General features: G+C 47.3%; 1 protein-coding gene across 1 annotated transcript in view; it reads left to right on the forward strand.

Moving 5' to 3' along the window:
• SLC10A6 (solute carrier family 10 member 6) overlaps positions 1 to 14,216 on the forward strand; it is an 81,778-nt gene that overhangs the window by 57,540 nt on the left and 10,022 nt on the right. Inside the window, exon 5 of the mRNA XM_063938658.1 lies at positions 1,693 to 1,850. Within this exon, the coding sequence (XP_063794728.1) occupies positions 1,693 to 1,850 (158 nt within the window). The remainder of the gene's footprint in view (positions 1 to 1,692; positions 1,851 to 14,216) is intronic.

Consider the following 14,216-nt stretch of genomic DNA (forward strand, 5'->3'; position numbering starts at 1 on the left):
TGGTAACGCCACCTTTTAAGACAAACGTGACAGTGCCTTGTCTACAACGGGAGGTGACTCCCACTTTTCTCTATCCCCAGAGGGGAATGAATACGCCATTTGAATCCTTTTGGGAATCAGAAACTTTCTGTCAGGATTTTCCCAAATTTTTTCAAAAAGGGCATTCAGTTCATGAGAGGGAGTAAACGTTACCTCAGGTTTCTTTCCCTTAAACATACATACCCTAGTATCAGGAACAGCAGGGTCCTCAGTGATGTGTAAGACGTCTTTTATTGCCACAATCATGTACTGAATGCTCTTTGCCAATTTTGGGTCTAATCTGGCATCACTGTAGTCGACACTGGAGTCAGAGCCCGTGTCGGTATCTGTGTCTGCTAACTGCGCAAACGAACGTTTATGTGACCCCGAGGGGGTCTGTACCTGTGACGACACATCCTCCACTAATTTTTTCCATACCTGGTTCTGAGACTCAGATTTATCTAATCTCTTATTAATAAGAGCCACATTAGCATTCAAAGTATTCAACACATTTACCCAGTCAGAAGTCGGCGGTGCCGACAGGGTCACTCCCACAGCCGTTTCTGCCCCCAACACAGTCTCCTCCTGGGAAGAGCACTCTGCCTCAGACATGCCGACACACCTCTACCGACACCCACAGACACACTGGGCCAAAAGGGGGACAGACCCACAGTAAAGCCTGTCAGAGAAACACAGAGGGAGTTTGCCAGCTCACAACCCAGCGCCTGTCCCGGTTCTGCAAGCCATAAATATAATGCCTCAGACCCTGCAGCGCTTTAAACACACTTAATATTGCACCAAATATGCTGTGCCCCCCCTGTTTTGCACCCTGTTACTTGTAATATCACTGATGAGGAAGGACCAGCGTCTCTGCATGAAAATGGCGCTGATGTGAGCTGTGAGGGCTAAGCCCCGCCCCCTACATGGCGCGCTTCAGCCCGCTCTTTTTTTAAATAAACTATGCCGGCGGGGGTATGAATTTAGTGCCCAGGCACTTAATTTGCATTCTGCCTGCCAAAACAGAGGTTTATAATGCTGCCCAGGGCGCCCCCCCCCCCCCCCCCGCGCCCTAGACCCTACTGTGCCGCTGTGTATGGGAGCATGGCGCGCAGCGCAATCGCTGTGCGGTACCTCAGAAGCCATCACTGAAGTCTTCTTTTCTTCTTCTACTCACCTGTCTTCTGACTTCTGGCTCTGCAAGGAGGGTGACGGCGGGCTCTGGGAGTGAACCCCTAGGTGGACCTAGTGTTCCAAACCCTCAGGAGCTAATGGTATCCTGTAGCCAAGAAGCAGAGCCTTTAAACTCCCTAGAAGTAGGTCTGACTTCTCTCCCCTAAGTCCCACGATGCAGGGAGACCGTTGCCAGCAGCCTCCCTGAAAATAAAAAACCTAACATAAAGTCTTTTCCGAGAAACTCAGTAGAGCTCCTCAGTTGTGCATCCAGTCTGCCTGGGCACATATTCTAAACTGGAGTCTGGAGGAGGGGCATAGAGGGAGGAGCCAGTTCACACCCCTTCAAAGTCTTAAAGTGCCCATGTCTCCTGCGGATCCCGTCTATATCCCATGGTTCTTGAAGCGTCCCCAGCATCCTCTAGGACGTATGAGAAAAAAGAATATAAGCTGATAGTTTAGCTGAGAGTACTAATGTTTAATATATTGCCTTTCTGTTCACAGATGCAGAACTATTGCTTTGGAGACAGGAGCCCAGAATGTACAAATGTGTTCCACTGTTCTTCAGTTGTCTTTTACTCCAAAGCAACTTGTTCAGATGTTTACCTTCCCTTTGATATATGCATCCTTTCAGTTTCTTAATGGAATGCTTCTTGTAGCCGGTAAGTGAAAATGATGTGTAATGCATAATACTGATAGCATGGCCAATATTAGGTTGAAAAAGACCTGGAAGCTAAAATGCAGAATTTGCAATCCTTGCTGAATAAGGTCCAAAGTACATAAGCAGAGACAAGAACAAAACAGTGCAAAATACTTACAGTACAAAACACTTCTGAACATGGACTAAAATTGATGCACATGCAGTCATAATACCCCCCTAAAAGAACAGTGCCAACTGAACCGGAAGGTTCTATACTGCTGTTGGCAGTAGGGAGGAGATGATTGTGTAAGGGAGGGAAGAAAAGCACGGAAGAGGACCTTACAATCTAAAGATAAAGCTATAAGTAACAGATACAATGTTAGGAGGTATACAATTGGATCACTGGAATACTTGTAATAGATTTCTTATTTTAGCAGACAGATGCTATTTATGGAACATTCACTGTTTCAGAGATTTGGTTAAACAGTTTCTATTTTGTGCAATGTGAAGAACTTTATACTGTACTTTGTTTAGATTAAATGTGTGTAAAATAAAATCAGAAACCCATGACAAGGCAATTTTTCAGCTAAATGCAGCCCATTCATTTATATAATGCTCGCAGTATGGGCTAAAACAATACTCACATCTTATAAGCTCATTAACAGCTAGTGAGTTTTGGTAATTAAGGCTTCTCTTTTAAATAAAACAGATGAAACCTGGAGAAATATACAGTATGAATGAACAAGCAGAGTTATGGTAGACTTACCATGGTTAACTCCCTTTCTGCGAGGTACACTGGGTTCCACAGGGAAAACATCAGGTGTAGAGTGGACCTTGATCCAGAGGCACCAACAGGCTAAAGCATTAGGTGGTCCCAGGATGCATTGGGGCCTCCTCTGTAACCCTGCCTCCAGGCATTGTGAGCTCAGTTTCGTTAACCAGTCCAATGTAGTAGCAGGTAAGAGAGAAGGCAGATGTTAGTCACATAGAACCACATTCTCATGCCATACAAACCCATAGAAGCTAGGTGCGTCAGGGCGGGCGCCCTGTGGAACCCAATGTACCTCGCACAAAGAGAGTTAATCATGGTAAGTCTACCATAACTCTCCTTTTCAGGAGCAGGGTACACTGTGTTCCACAGGGAAAACATCGGGTGATGTCCTAAAGCAGTTCCTCAAGGGAGGGGATGCGCCTTAGCGGGTATGAGAACCCAGCGTCCAAAGGAAGCATCCTGGGAGGTGGAAGTATCAAAGGCATAGAACCTAATGAACATGTTCACTGAGGACCATGTAGCTGCCTTGCACAATTGTTCTGCAGACAAGCCACAGCGGGCTGCCCAAGAAGATCCAAGAGACCGAGTAGAATGGGCTTTAATAGCAGCAGGAGCTGGGAGTCCAACCTGCGCATAAGCTTTTGCAATCACCACTCTAATACATCTGGCCAAGGTTTGCTTATTTGCAGGCCAGCCACATTTGTGGAAACCAAACAGTACAAAAAGGGTATCTGACCTCCTGATAGAGGCAGTCCTCTCCACATATATACTGAGAGCCCTTACCACACCCAAAGACCTTTCTTTGGGGGACAAGTCAGAACAGATAAAGGCCGGACCCACAATCTCTTGGTTAAGGTGAAAAGATGACACCACTTTAGGTAAGTAACCTGGGTGAGTTCTCAGAACTGCCTGGTCATGATGGAATATTAGAAAGGGTGGACTGAAACCACACCGACACGGCAGATATGTGAACTTTGAGGGAGGCCAGACGAAGACCTGAGTCCAGGCCTTGTTGCAGGAAAGCCAGGATTCTGGATGTTTTGAATCTGTACGCATCATAGTTCTTATCAACACACCAGGTGAAGTAAGAATTCCAGACCCTATAATAGATCCGAGCAGACGTCGGCTTACGGCCTTTCAACATAGTTTGATGACCACATCAGAGAATCCTTTGGCTCTCAGGAGTGATGCTTCAAGAGCCACGCCATCAAAGCCAGTCTGAATAGAGACAAGAACCCTGTATGAGGAGGTCTGGTCATTGAGGAAGTAGAAGATGACGCTCTGTTGATAGAACCCATAGGTCTGAGAACCAATGCCGTCTGTGCCATGCCGGAGTGACTAAAAGTAGTATTCCTCCTTCTTGCTTGAACTTCCGCAGAACCCTGATCAGGAGTAACACTGGAGGGAACACATAAGGCAGCCGAAAGTTCCATGGAGTGGCTAGTGCATCCACGAACGCTTCTTGAGGCTCCCTGGTCCTTGATCTGAAAACCGGAACTTTGTGATTGTGTCGAGATGCCATCAGGTCTACATCTGGTAGGCCCCATGTGTCCACTAGGAGTTGAAAGACTTCCGGATGAAGACTCCACTCTCCAGCATGTACGGTCCTGGTGACTGAGAAAGTCAGTTTCCCAGTTTAGGACCCCCGGAATGAACACTGCAGATATTACTGGCAGATGGCGTTCTGCCCATTGAAGGATTTTTGACACTTCCAACATTGCCATGCGGTTTCGAGTGCCACCTTGATTGATGATGTATGCCACCATGGTGGCATTGTCTGACCGTACTTGAACAGGCCTGTTCTGTACCAGAGGCAGGGCGAGAGTTAACGCATTGAACACTGCCTGCAGTTCCAGAATGTTTATCGGGAGGAGGGACTCCTCCTTGGTCCAACGACCCTGGAAAGAGTGTTGCTCCAACACTGCACTCCATCCCCTCAGACTGGCATCCGTCGTCAGCTGGACCCAGTCGGGGATCCAGAAGGGATGACCCCCGCTCAATTGCTGGTCCTGGAGCCACCAGGTCATTGAATGACGAACCTCCGGAGTAAAGGTAATCATGTGAGATCTGATCAAATGAGGTAGGCTGTCCCACTTGGAAAGGATTAACCTCTGCAGAAGGCGGGAATGAAATTGAGCATACTCTACCATGTCGAATGCCGACACCATCAGGCCAAGTACTTGCATCGCTGAGTGTATCGACACTCTGGGGCGACAGAGGAAGCATCTTATCCTGTCCTGAAGCTTCAGGCATTTCTCCGGAGACAGAAGCAGACGTTGACTGTGTGTGTCCAGCAGAGCCCCCAGGTGCACCATGCTCTGAGCTGGGACCAGCGAGGAATTCTTCCAATTGATGAGCGACCTGTGGGCTTGTAGGCAGTTTGCCATCAGTTGTAGATGACTGAGGAGGACATTGTGGGAGTTTGCCAGGATCAGCAAGTCGTCCAGATACGGCAGAATCCTGACTCCCTGGCGACGGAGATGTGCCATTATTATGGCCATGACCTTGGTGAAGATCCGAGGAGCCGTAGCCAGTCCAAATGGCAGAGCCCAGAACTGATAGTGTAGGTTGCCAATAGCAAACCGCAGGTACTGCTGATGTGACTTGGCAATAGGTATATGCAGGTAGAGATGTGCACTTGAAATTTTTCGGGTTTTGTGTTTTGGTTTTGGGTTCGGTTCCGCGGCCGTGTTTTGGGTTCGACCGCGTTTTGGCAAAACCTCACCGAATTTTTTTTGTCGGATTCGGGTGTGTTTTGGATTCTGGTGTTTTTTTCAAAAAACCCTAAAAAAACAGCTTAAATCATAGAATTTGGGGGTCATTTTGATCCCAAAGTATTATTAACCTCAAAAACCATAATTTCCACTCATTTTCAGTCTATTCTGAATACCTCACACCTCACAATATTATTTTTAGTCCTAAAATTTGCACCGAGGTCGCTGGATGACTAGGCTAAGCGACCCTAGTGGCCGACACAAACACCTGGCCCATCTAGGAGTGGCACTGCAGTGTCACGCAGGATGGCCCTTCCAAAAAACACTCCCCAAACAGCACATGACGCAAAGAAGAAAAAAAGAGGCGCAATGAGGTAGCTGTGTGAGTAAGCTAAGCGACCCTAGTGGCCGACACAAACACCTGGCCCATCTAGGAGTGGCACTGCAGTGTCACGCAGGATGGCCCTTCCAAAAAACACTCCCCAAACAGCACATGACGCAAAGAAGAAAAAAAGAGGCGCAATGAGGTAGCTGTGTGAGTAAGATAAGCGACCCTAGTGGCCGACACAAACACCTGGCCCATCTAGGAGTGGCACTGCAGTGTCACGCAGGATGGCCCTTCCAAAAAACACTCCCCAAACAGCACATGACGCAAAGAAGAAAAAAAGAGGCGCAATGAGGTAGCTGTGTGAGTAAGATAAACGACCCTAGTGGCCGACACAAACACCTGGCCCATCTAGGAGTGGCACTGCAGTGTCACGCAGGATGGCCCTTCCAAAAAACACTCCCCAAACAGCACATGACGCAAAGAAGAAAAAAAGAGGCGCAATGAGGTAGCTGTGTGAGTAAGCTAAGCGACCCTAGTGGCCGACACAAACACCTGGCCCATCTAGGAGTGGCACTGCAGTGTCACGCAGGATGGCCCTTCCAAAAAACACTCCCCAAACAGCACATGACGCAAAGAAGAAAAAAGAGGCGCAATGAGGTAGCTGTGTGAGTAAGATAAGCGACCCTAGTGGCCGACACAAACACCTGGCCCATCTAGGAGTGGCACTGCAGTGTCACGCAGGATGGCCCTTCCAAAAAACACTCCCCAAACAGCACATGACGCAAAGAAGAAAAAAAGAGGCGCAATGAGGTAGCTGTGTGAGTTAGCTAAGCGACCCTAGTGGCCGACACAAACACCTGGCCCATCTAGGAGTGGCACTGCAGTGTCACGCAGGATGGCCCTTCCAAAAAACACTCCCCAAACAGCACATGACGCAAAGAAGAAAAAAAGAGGCACAATGAGGTAGCTGTGTGAGTAAGATAAGCGACCCTAGTGGCCGACACAAACACCTGGCCCATCTAGGAGTGGCACTGCAGTGTCACGCAGGATGGCCCTTCCAAAAAACACTCCCCAAACAGCACATGACGCAAAGAAGAAAAAAAGAGGCGCAATGAGGTAGCTGTGTGAGTAAGCTAAGCGACCCTAGTGGCCGACACAAACACCTGGCCCATCTAGGAGTGGCACTGCAGTGTCACGCAGGATGGCCCTTCCAAAAAACACTCCCCAAACAGCACATGACGCAAAGAAGAAAAAAAGAGGCGCAATGAGGTAGCTGTGTGAGTAAGATAAGCGACCCTAGTGGTCGACACAAACACCTGGCCCATCTAGGAGTGGCACTGCAGTGTCACGCAGGATGGCCCTTCCAAAAAACACTCCCCAAACAGCACATGACGCAAAGAAGAAAAAAAGAGGCGCAATGAGGTAGCTGTGTGAGTAAGCTAAGCGACCCTAGTGGCTGACACAAACACCTGGCCCATCTAGGAGTGGCACTGCAGTGTCACGCAGGATGGCCCTTCCAAAAAACACTCCCCAAACAGCACATGACGCAAAGAAGAAAAAAAGAGGCGCAATGAGGTAGCTGTGTGAGTAAGATAAGCGATCCTAGTGGCCGACACAAACACCTGGCCCATCTAGGAGTGGCACTGCAGTGTCACGCAGGATGGCCCTTCCAAAAAACACTCCCCAAACAGCACATGACGCAAAGAAGAAAAAAAGAGGCGCAATGAGGTAGCTGTGTGAGTAAGCTAAGCGACCCTAGTGGCCGACACAAACACCTGGCCCATCTAGGAGTGGCACTGCAGTGTCACGCAGGATGGCCCTTCCAAAAAACACTCCCCAAACAGCACATGACGCAAAGAAGAAAAAAAGAGGCGCAATGAGGTAGCTGTGTGAGTAAGATAAGCGACCCTAGTGGCCGACACAAACACCTGGCCCATCTAGGAGTGGCACTGCAGTGTCACGCAGGATGGCCCTTCCAAAAAACACTCCCCAAACAGCACATGACGCAAAGAAGAAAAAAAGAGGCGCAATGAGGTAGCTGTGTGAGTAAGATAAACGACCCTAGTGGCCGACACAAACACCTGGCCCATCTAGGAGTGGCACTGCAGTGTCACGCAGGATGGCCCTTCCAAAAAACACTCCCCAAACAGCACATGACGCAAAGAAGAAAAAAAGAGGCGCAATGAGGTAGCTGTGTGAGTAAGATAAGCGACCCTAGTGGCCGACACAAACACCTGGCCCATCTAGGAGTGGCACTGCAGTGTCACGCAGGATGGCCCTTCCAAAAAACACTCCCCAAACAGCACATGACGCAAATAAAAATGAAAGAAAAAAGAGGTGCAAGATGGAATTGTCCTTGGGCCCTCCCACCCACCCTTATGTTGTATAAACAGGACATGCACACTTTAACCAACCCATCATTTCAGTGACAGGGTCTGCCACACGACTGTGACTGAAATGACGGGTTGGTTTGGACCCCCACCGAAAAAGAAGCAATTAATCTCTCCTTGCACAAACTGGCTCTACAGAGGCAAGATGTCCACCTCATCATCATCCTCCGATATATCACCGTGTACATCCCGCTCCTCACAGATTATCAATTCGTCCCCACTGGAATCCACCATCTCAGCTCCCTGTGTACTTTGTGGAGGCAATTGCTGCTGGTCAATGTCTCCACGGAGGAATTGATCATAATTCATTTTAATGAACATCATCTTCTCCACATTTTCTGGAAGTAACCTTGTACGCCGATTGCTGACAAGGTGAGCGGCGGCACTAAACACTCTTTCGGAGTACACACTTGTAGGAGGGCAACTTAGGTAGAATAAAGCCAGTTTGTGCAAGGGCCTCCAAATTGCCTCTTTTTCCTGCCAGTATAAGTACGGACTGTCTGACGTGCCTACTTGGATGCGGTCACTCATATAATCCTCCACCATTCTTTCAATGGTGACAGAATCATATGCAGTGACAGTAGACGACATGTCCGTAATCGTTGTCAGGTCCTTCAGTCCGGACCAGATGTCAGCATCAGCAGTCGCTCCAGACTGCCCTGCATCACCGCCAGCGGGTGGGCTCGGAATTCTGAGCCTTTTCCTCGCACCCCCAGTTGCGGGAGAATGTGAAGGAGGAGATGTTGACAGGTCGCGTTCCGCTTGACTTGACAATTTTGTCACCAGCAGGTCTTTGAACCCCAGCAGACTTGTGTCTGCCGGAAAGAGAGATCCAAGGTAGGTTTTAAATCTAGGATCGAGCACGGTGGCCAAAATGTAGTGCTCTGATTTCAACAGATTGACCACCCGTGAATCCTTGTTAAGCGAATTAAGGGCTCCATCCACAAGTCCCACATGCCTAGCGGAATCGCTCCCTTTTAGCTCCTCCTTCAATGCCTCCAGCTTCTTCTGCAAAAGCCTGATGAGGGGAATGACCTGACTCAGGCTGGCAGTGTCTGAACTGACTTCACGTGTGGCAAGTTCAAAAGGTTGCAGAACCTTGCACAACGTTGAAATCATTCTCCACTGCGCTTGAGACAGGTACATTCCACCTCCTATATCGTGCTCAATTGTATAGGCTTGAATGGCCTTTTGCTGCTCCTCCAACCTCTGAAGCATATATAGGGTTGAATTCCACCTCGTTACCACTTCTTGCTTCAGATGATGGCAGGGCAGGTTCAGGCGTTTTTGGTGGTGCTCCAGTCTTCTGTACGTGGTGCCTGTACGCCGAAAGTGTCCCGCAATTCTTCTGGCCACCGACAGCATCTCTTGCACGCCCCTGTCGTTTTTTTAAAAATTCTGCACCACCAAATTCAAGGTATGTGCAAAACATGGGACGTGCTGGAATTTGCCCATATTTAATGCACACACAATATTGCTGGCGTTGTCCGATGCCACAAATCCACAGGAGAGTCCAATTGGGGTAAGCCATTCTGCGATGATCTTCCTCAGTTGCCGTAGGAGGTTTTCAGCTGTGTGCGTATTCTGGAAACCGGTGATACAAAGCGTAGCCTGCCTAGGAAAGAGTTGGCGTTTGCGAGATGCTGCTACTGGTGCCGCCGCTGCTGTTCTTGCGGCGGGAGTCCATACATCTACCCAGTGGGCTGTCACAGTCATATAGTCCTGACCCTGCCCTGCTCCACTTGTCCACATGTCCGTGGTTAAGTGGACATTGGGTACAACTGCATTTTTTAGGACACTGGTGAGTCTTTTTCTGACGTCCGTGTACATTCTCGGTATCGCCTGCCTAGAGAAGTGGAACCTAGATGGTATTTGGTAACGGGGGCACACTACCTCAAGAAATTGTCTAGTTCCCTGTGAACTAACGGCGGATACCGGACGCACGTCTAACACCAACATAGTTGTCAAGGCCTCAGTTATCCGCTTTGCAACAGGATGACTGCTGTGATATTTCATCTTCCTCGCAAAGGACTGTTGGACAGTCAATTGCTTGGTGGAAGTAGTAAAAGTGGGCTTACGACTTCCCCTCTGGGATGACCATCGACTCCCAGCAGCAACAACAGCAGCGCCAGCAGCAGTAGGCGTTACACGCAAGGATGCATCGGAGGAATCCCAGGCAGGAGAGGACTCGTCAGAATTGCCAGTGACATGGCCTGCAGGACTATTGGCATTCCTGGGGAAGGAGGAAATTGACACTGAGGGAGTTGGTGGGGTGGTTTGCGTGAGCTTGGTTACAAGAGGAAGGGATTTACTGGTCAGTGGACTGCTTCCGCTGTCGCCCAAAGTTTTTGAACTTGTCACTGACTTATTATGAATGCGCTGCAGGTGACGTATAACGGAGGATGTTCCGAGGTGGTTAACGTCCTTACCCCTACTTATTACAGCTTGACAAAGGCAACACACGGCTTGACAAATGTTGTCCGCATTTCTGTTGAAATACTTCCACACCGAAGAGCTGATTTTTTTGGTATTTTCACCAGGCATGTCAACGGCCCTATTCCTCCCACGGACAACAGGTGTCTCCCCGGGTGCCTGACTTAAACAAACCACCTCACCATCAGAATCCTCCTTGTCAATTTCCTCCCCAGCGCCAGCAACACCCATATCCTCCTCATCCTGGTGTACTACAACACTGACATCTTCAATCTGACTATCAGGAACTGGACTGCGGGTGCTCCTTCCAGCACTTGCAGGGGGCGTGCAAATGGTGGAAGGCGCATGCTCTTCACGTCCAGTGTTGGGAAGGTCAGGCATCGCAACCGACACAATTGGACTCTCCTTGTGGATTTGGGATTTGGAAGAATGCACAGTTCTTTGCGGTGCTTTTGCCAGCTTGAGTCTTTTCATTTTTCTAGCGAGAGGCTGAGTGCTTCCATCCTCATGTGAAGCTGAACCACTAGCCATGAACATAGGCCAGGGCCTCAGCCGTTCCTTGCCACTCCGTGTGGTAAATGGCATATTGGCAAGTTTACGCTTCTCCTCCGACAATTTTATATTAGATTTTGGAGTCCTTTTTTTACTGATATTTGGTGTTTTGGATTTTACATGCTCTGTACTATGACATTGGGCATCGGCCTTGGCAGACGACGTTGCTGGCATTTCATCGTCTCGGCCATGACTAGTGGCAGCAGCTTCAGCACGAGGTGGAAGTGGATCTTGATCTTTCCCTAATTTTGGAACCTCAACATTTTTGTTCTCCATATTTTAATAGGCACAACTAAAAGGCACCTCAGGTAAACAATGGAGATGGATGGATACTAGTATACTTATGGATGGACCAGCGACTGCCGACACAGAGGTAGCTACAGCCGTGGACTACCGTACTGTGTCTGCTGCTAATATAGACTGGATGATAATGAGATGAAATTAATATATATATATATATATATATATATATATATATATAATATCACTAGTACTGCAGCCGGACAGGTATATATATTTATTATGTAATGACTGATGACGGACCTGCTGGACACTGTCAGCTCAGCAGCACCGCAGACTGCTACAGTAAGCTACTATAGTAGTATGTATCAAGAAGAAAGAGAAAAAAAAAACCACGGGTAGGTGGTATACAATTATGGATGGACCAGAGACTGCCGACACAGAGGTAGCTACAGCCGTGGACTACCGTACTGTGTCTGCTGCTAATATAGACTGGATGATAATGAGATGAAATTAATATATATATATATATATATATATAATATCACTAGTACTGCAGCCGGACAGGTATATATATTTATTATGTAATGACTGATGACGGACCTGCTGGACACTGTCAGCTCAGCAGCACCGCAGACTGCTACAGTAAGCTACTATAGTAGTATGTATCAAGAAGAAAGAGAAAAAAAAAACCACGGGTAGGTGGTATACAATTATGGATGGACCAGCGACTGCCGACACAGAGGTAGCTACAGCCGTGGACTACCGTACTGTGTCTGCTGCTAATATAGACTGGATGATAATGAGATGAAATTAATATATATATATATATAATATCACTAGTACTGCAGCCGGACAGGTATATATATTTATTATGTAATGACTGATGACGGACCTGCTGGACACTGTCAGCTCAGCAGCACCGTAGACTGCTACAGTAAGCTACTATAATAGTATGTATCAAGAAGAAAGAGAAAAAAAAAAACCACGGGTAGGTGGTATACAATTATGGATGGACCAGCGACTGCCGACACAGAGGTAGCTACAGCCGTGGACTACCGTACTGTGTCTGCTGCTAATATAGACTGGATGATAATGAGATGAAATTTATATATATATATATATATATATATATAATATCACTAGTACTGCAGCCGGACAGGTATATATATTTATTATGTAATGACTGATGACGGACCTGCTGGACACTGTCAGCTCAGCAGCACCGCAGACTGCTACAGTAAGCTACTATAGTAGTATGTATCAAGAAGAAAGAGAAAAAAAAAACCACGGGTAGGTGGTATACAATTATGGATGGACCAGCGACTGCCGACACAGAGGTAGCTACAGCCGTTGACTACCGTACTGTGTCTGCTGCTAATATAGACTGGATGATAATGAGATGAAATTTATATATATATATATATATATATATATAATATCACTAGTACTGCAGCCGGACAGGTATATATATTTATTATGTAATGACTGATGACGGACCTGCTGGACACTGTCAGCTCAGCAGCACCGCAGACTGCTACAGTAAGCTACTATAGTAGTATGTATCAAGAAGAAAGAGAAAAAAAAAAAACACGGGTAGGTGGTATACAATTATGGATGGACCAGCGACTGCCGACACAGAGGTAGCTACAGCCGTGGACTACCGTACTGTGTCTGCTGCTAATATAGACTGGATGATAATGAGATGAAATTAATATATATATATATATATAATATCACTAGTACTGCAGCCGGACAGGTATATATATTTATTATGTAATGACTGATGACGGACCTGCTGGACACTGTCAGCTCAGCAGCACCGCAGACTGCTACAGTAAGCTACTATAGTAGTATGTATCAAGAAGAAAGAAAAAAAAAAAACACGGGTAGGTGGTATACATATACAATTATATATATATTATATATATATATATATATATATATATATATATATATATATATTAAACTGGTGGTGATTAATTAAACTGGTGGTCAGGTCACTGGTCACACTATCAGCAACTTGCAAGTAGTACTCCTAAGCAGACAATCACAATATATACTGGTGGTCAGTGTGGTCACAATGGCAGTGTGGCACTCTGGCAGCAGAGTGCCAGCAAAAGTGTGCACTGTACGTTAAAATATGTACTCCTGCTCTCAGACTCTAACTGCTCCCCACTGTCTCCCCCACAAGTCAGATATACAGTCACACTATCACTTCAGCAAGTAGTAGTACTCCTCCTAATGCTCCCCAAAATTACTAAAGTAAATAATACTGTCTCTCTCTACTCTAGTAGTCTCACTCTCTATAAACGGAGAGGACGCCAGCCACGTCCTCTCCCTATCAATCTCAATGCACGTGTGAAAATGGCGGCGACGCGCGGCTCCTTATATAGAATCCGAGTCTCGCGATAGAATCCGAGCCTCGCGAGAATCCGACAGCGGGATGATGACGTTCGGGCGCGCTCGGGTTAACCGAGCAAGGCGGGAAGATCCGAGTCGCTCGGACCCGTGTAAAAAAAACTGAAGTTCGGGCGGGTTCGGATTCCGAGGAACCGAACCCGCTCATCTCTAGTATGCATCCTGAATATCCAGGGATACCATATAGTCTCCGGGTTCCATCGCCAGCACAATTGAGCTCAGTGTCTCCATACGGAACTTGGACACTCTCGCAAACTTGTTTAGTGATTTAAGGTTGTGTATAGACCAGAATGACCTATTGGGTTTCGGGACTGACAGGGTGCCCAGGACTGTTTTGCCTTGTTGGTTTTGGAAGCACGAGATTGTCTCTGGTATTCCTGACCTTTTGCTTTCCCTTGAGGTCGAAAGGAACGAAAAGTGGTACCTTTTGCCATCTGTGCAGAAGGATTAGTATTTGGGAGAAAGGCAGTCTTAGTAGCCGCCAGTTCAGACACGATTTTATTTAGGTCTTCCCCAAACAAGATGTCTCCCTTAAAAG

The sequence above is a fragment of the Pseudophryne corroboree genome, chromosome 1 (assembly GCF_028390025.1).
Source record: "Pseudophryne corroboree isolate aPseCor3 chromosome 1, aPseCor3.hap2, whole genome shotgun sequence".
Lineage (NCBI taxonomy): Eukaryota > Metazoa > Chordata > Amphibia > Anura > Myobatrachidae > Pseudophryne > Pseudophryne corroboree.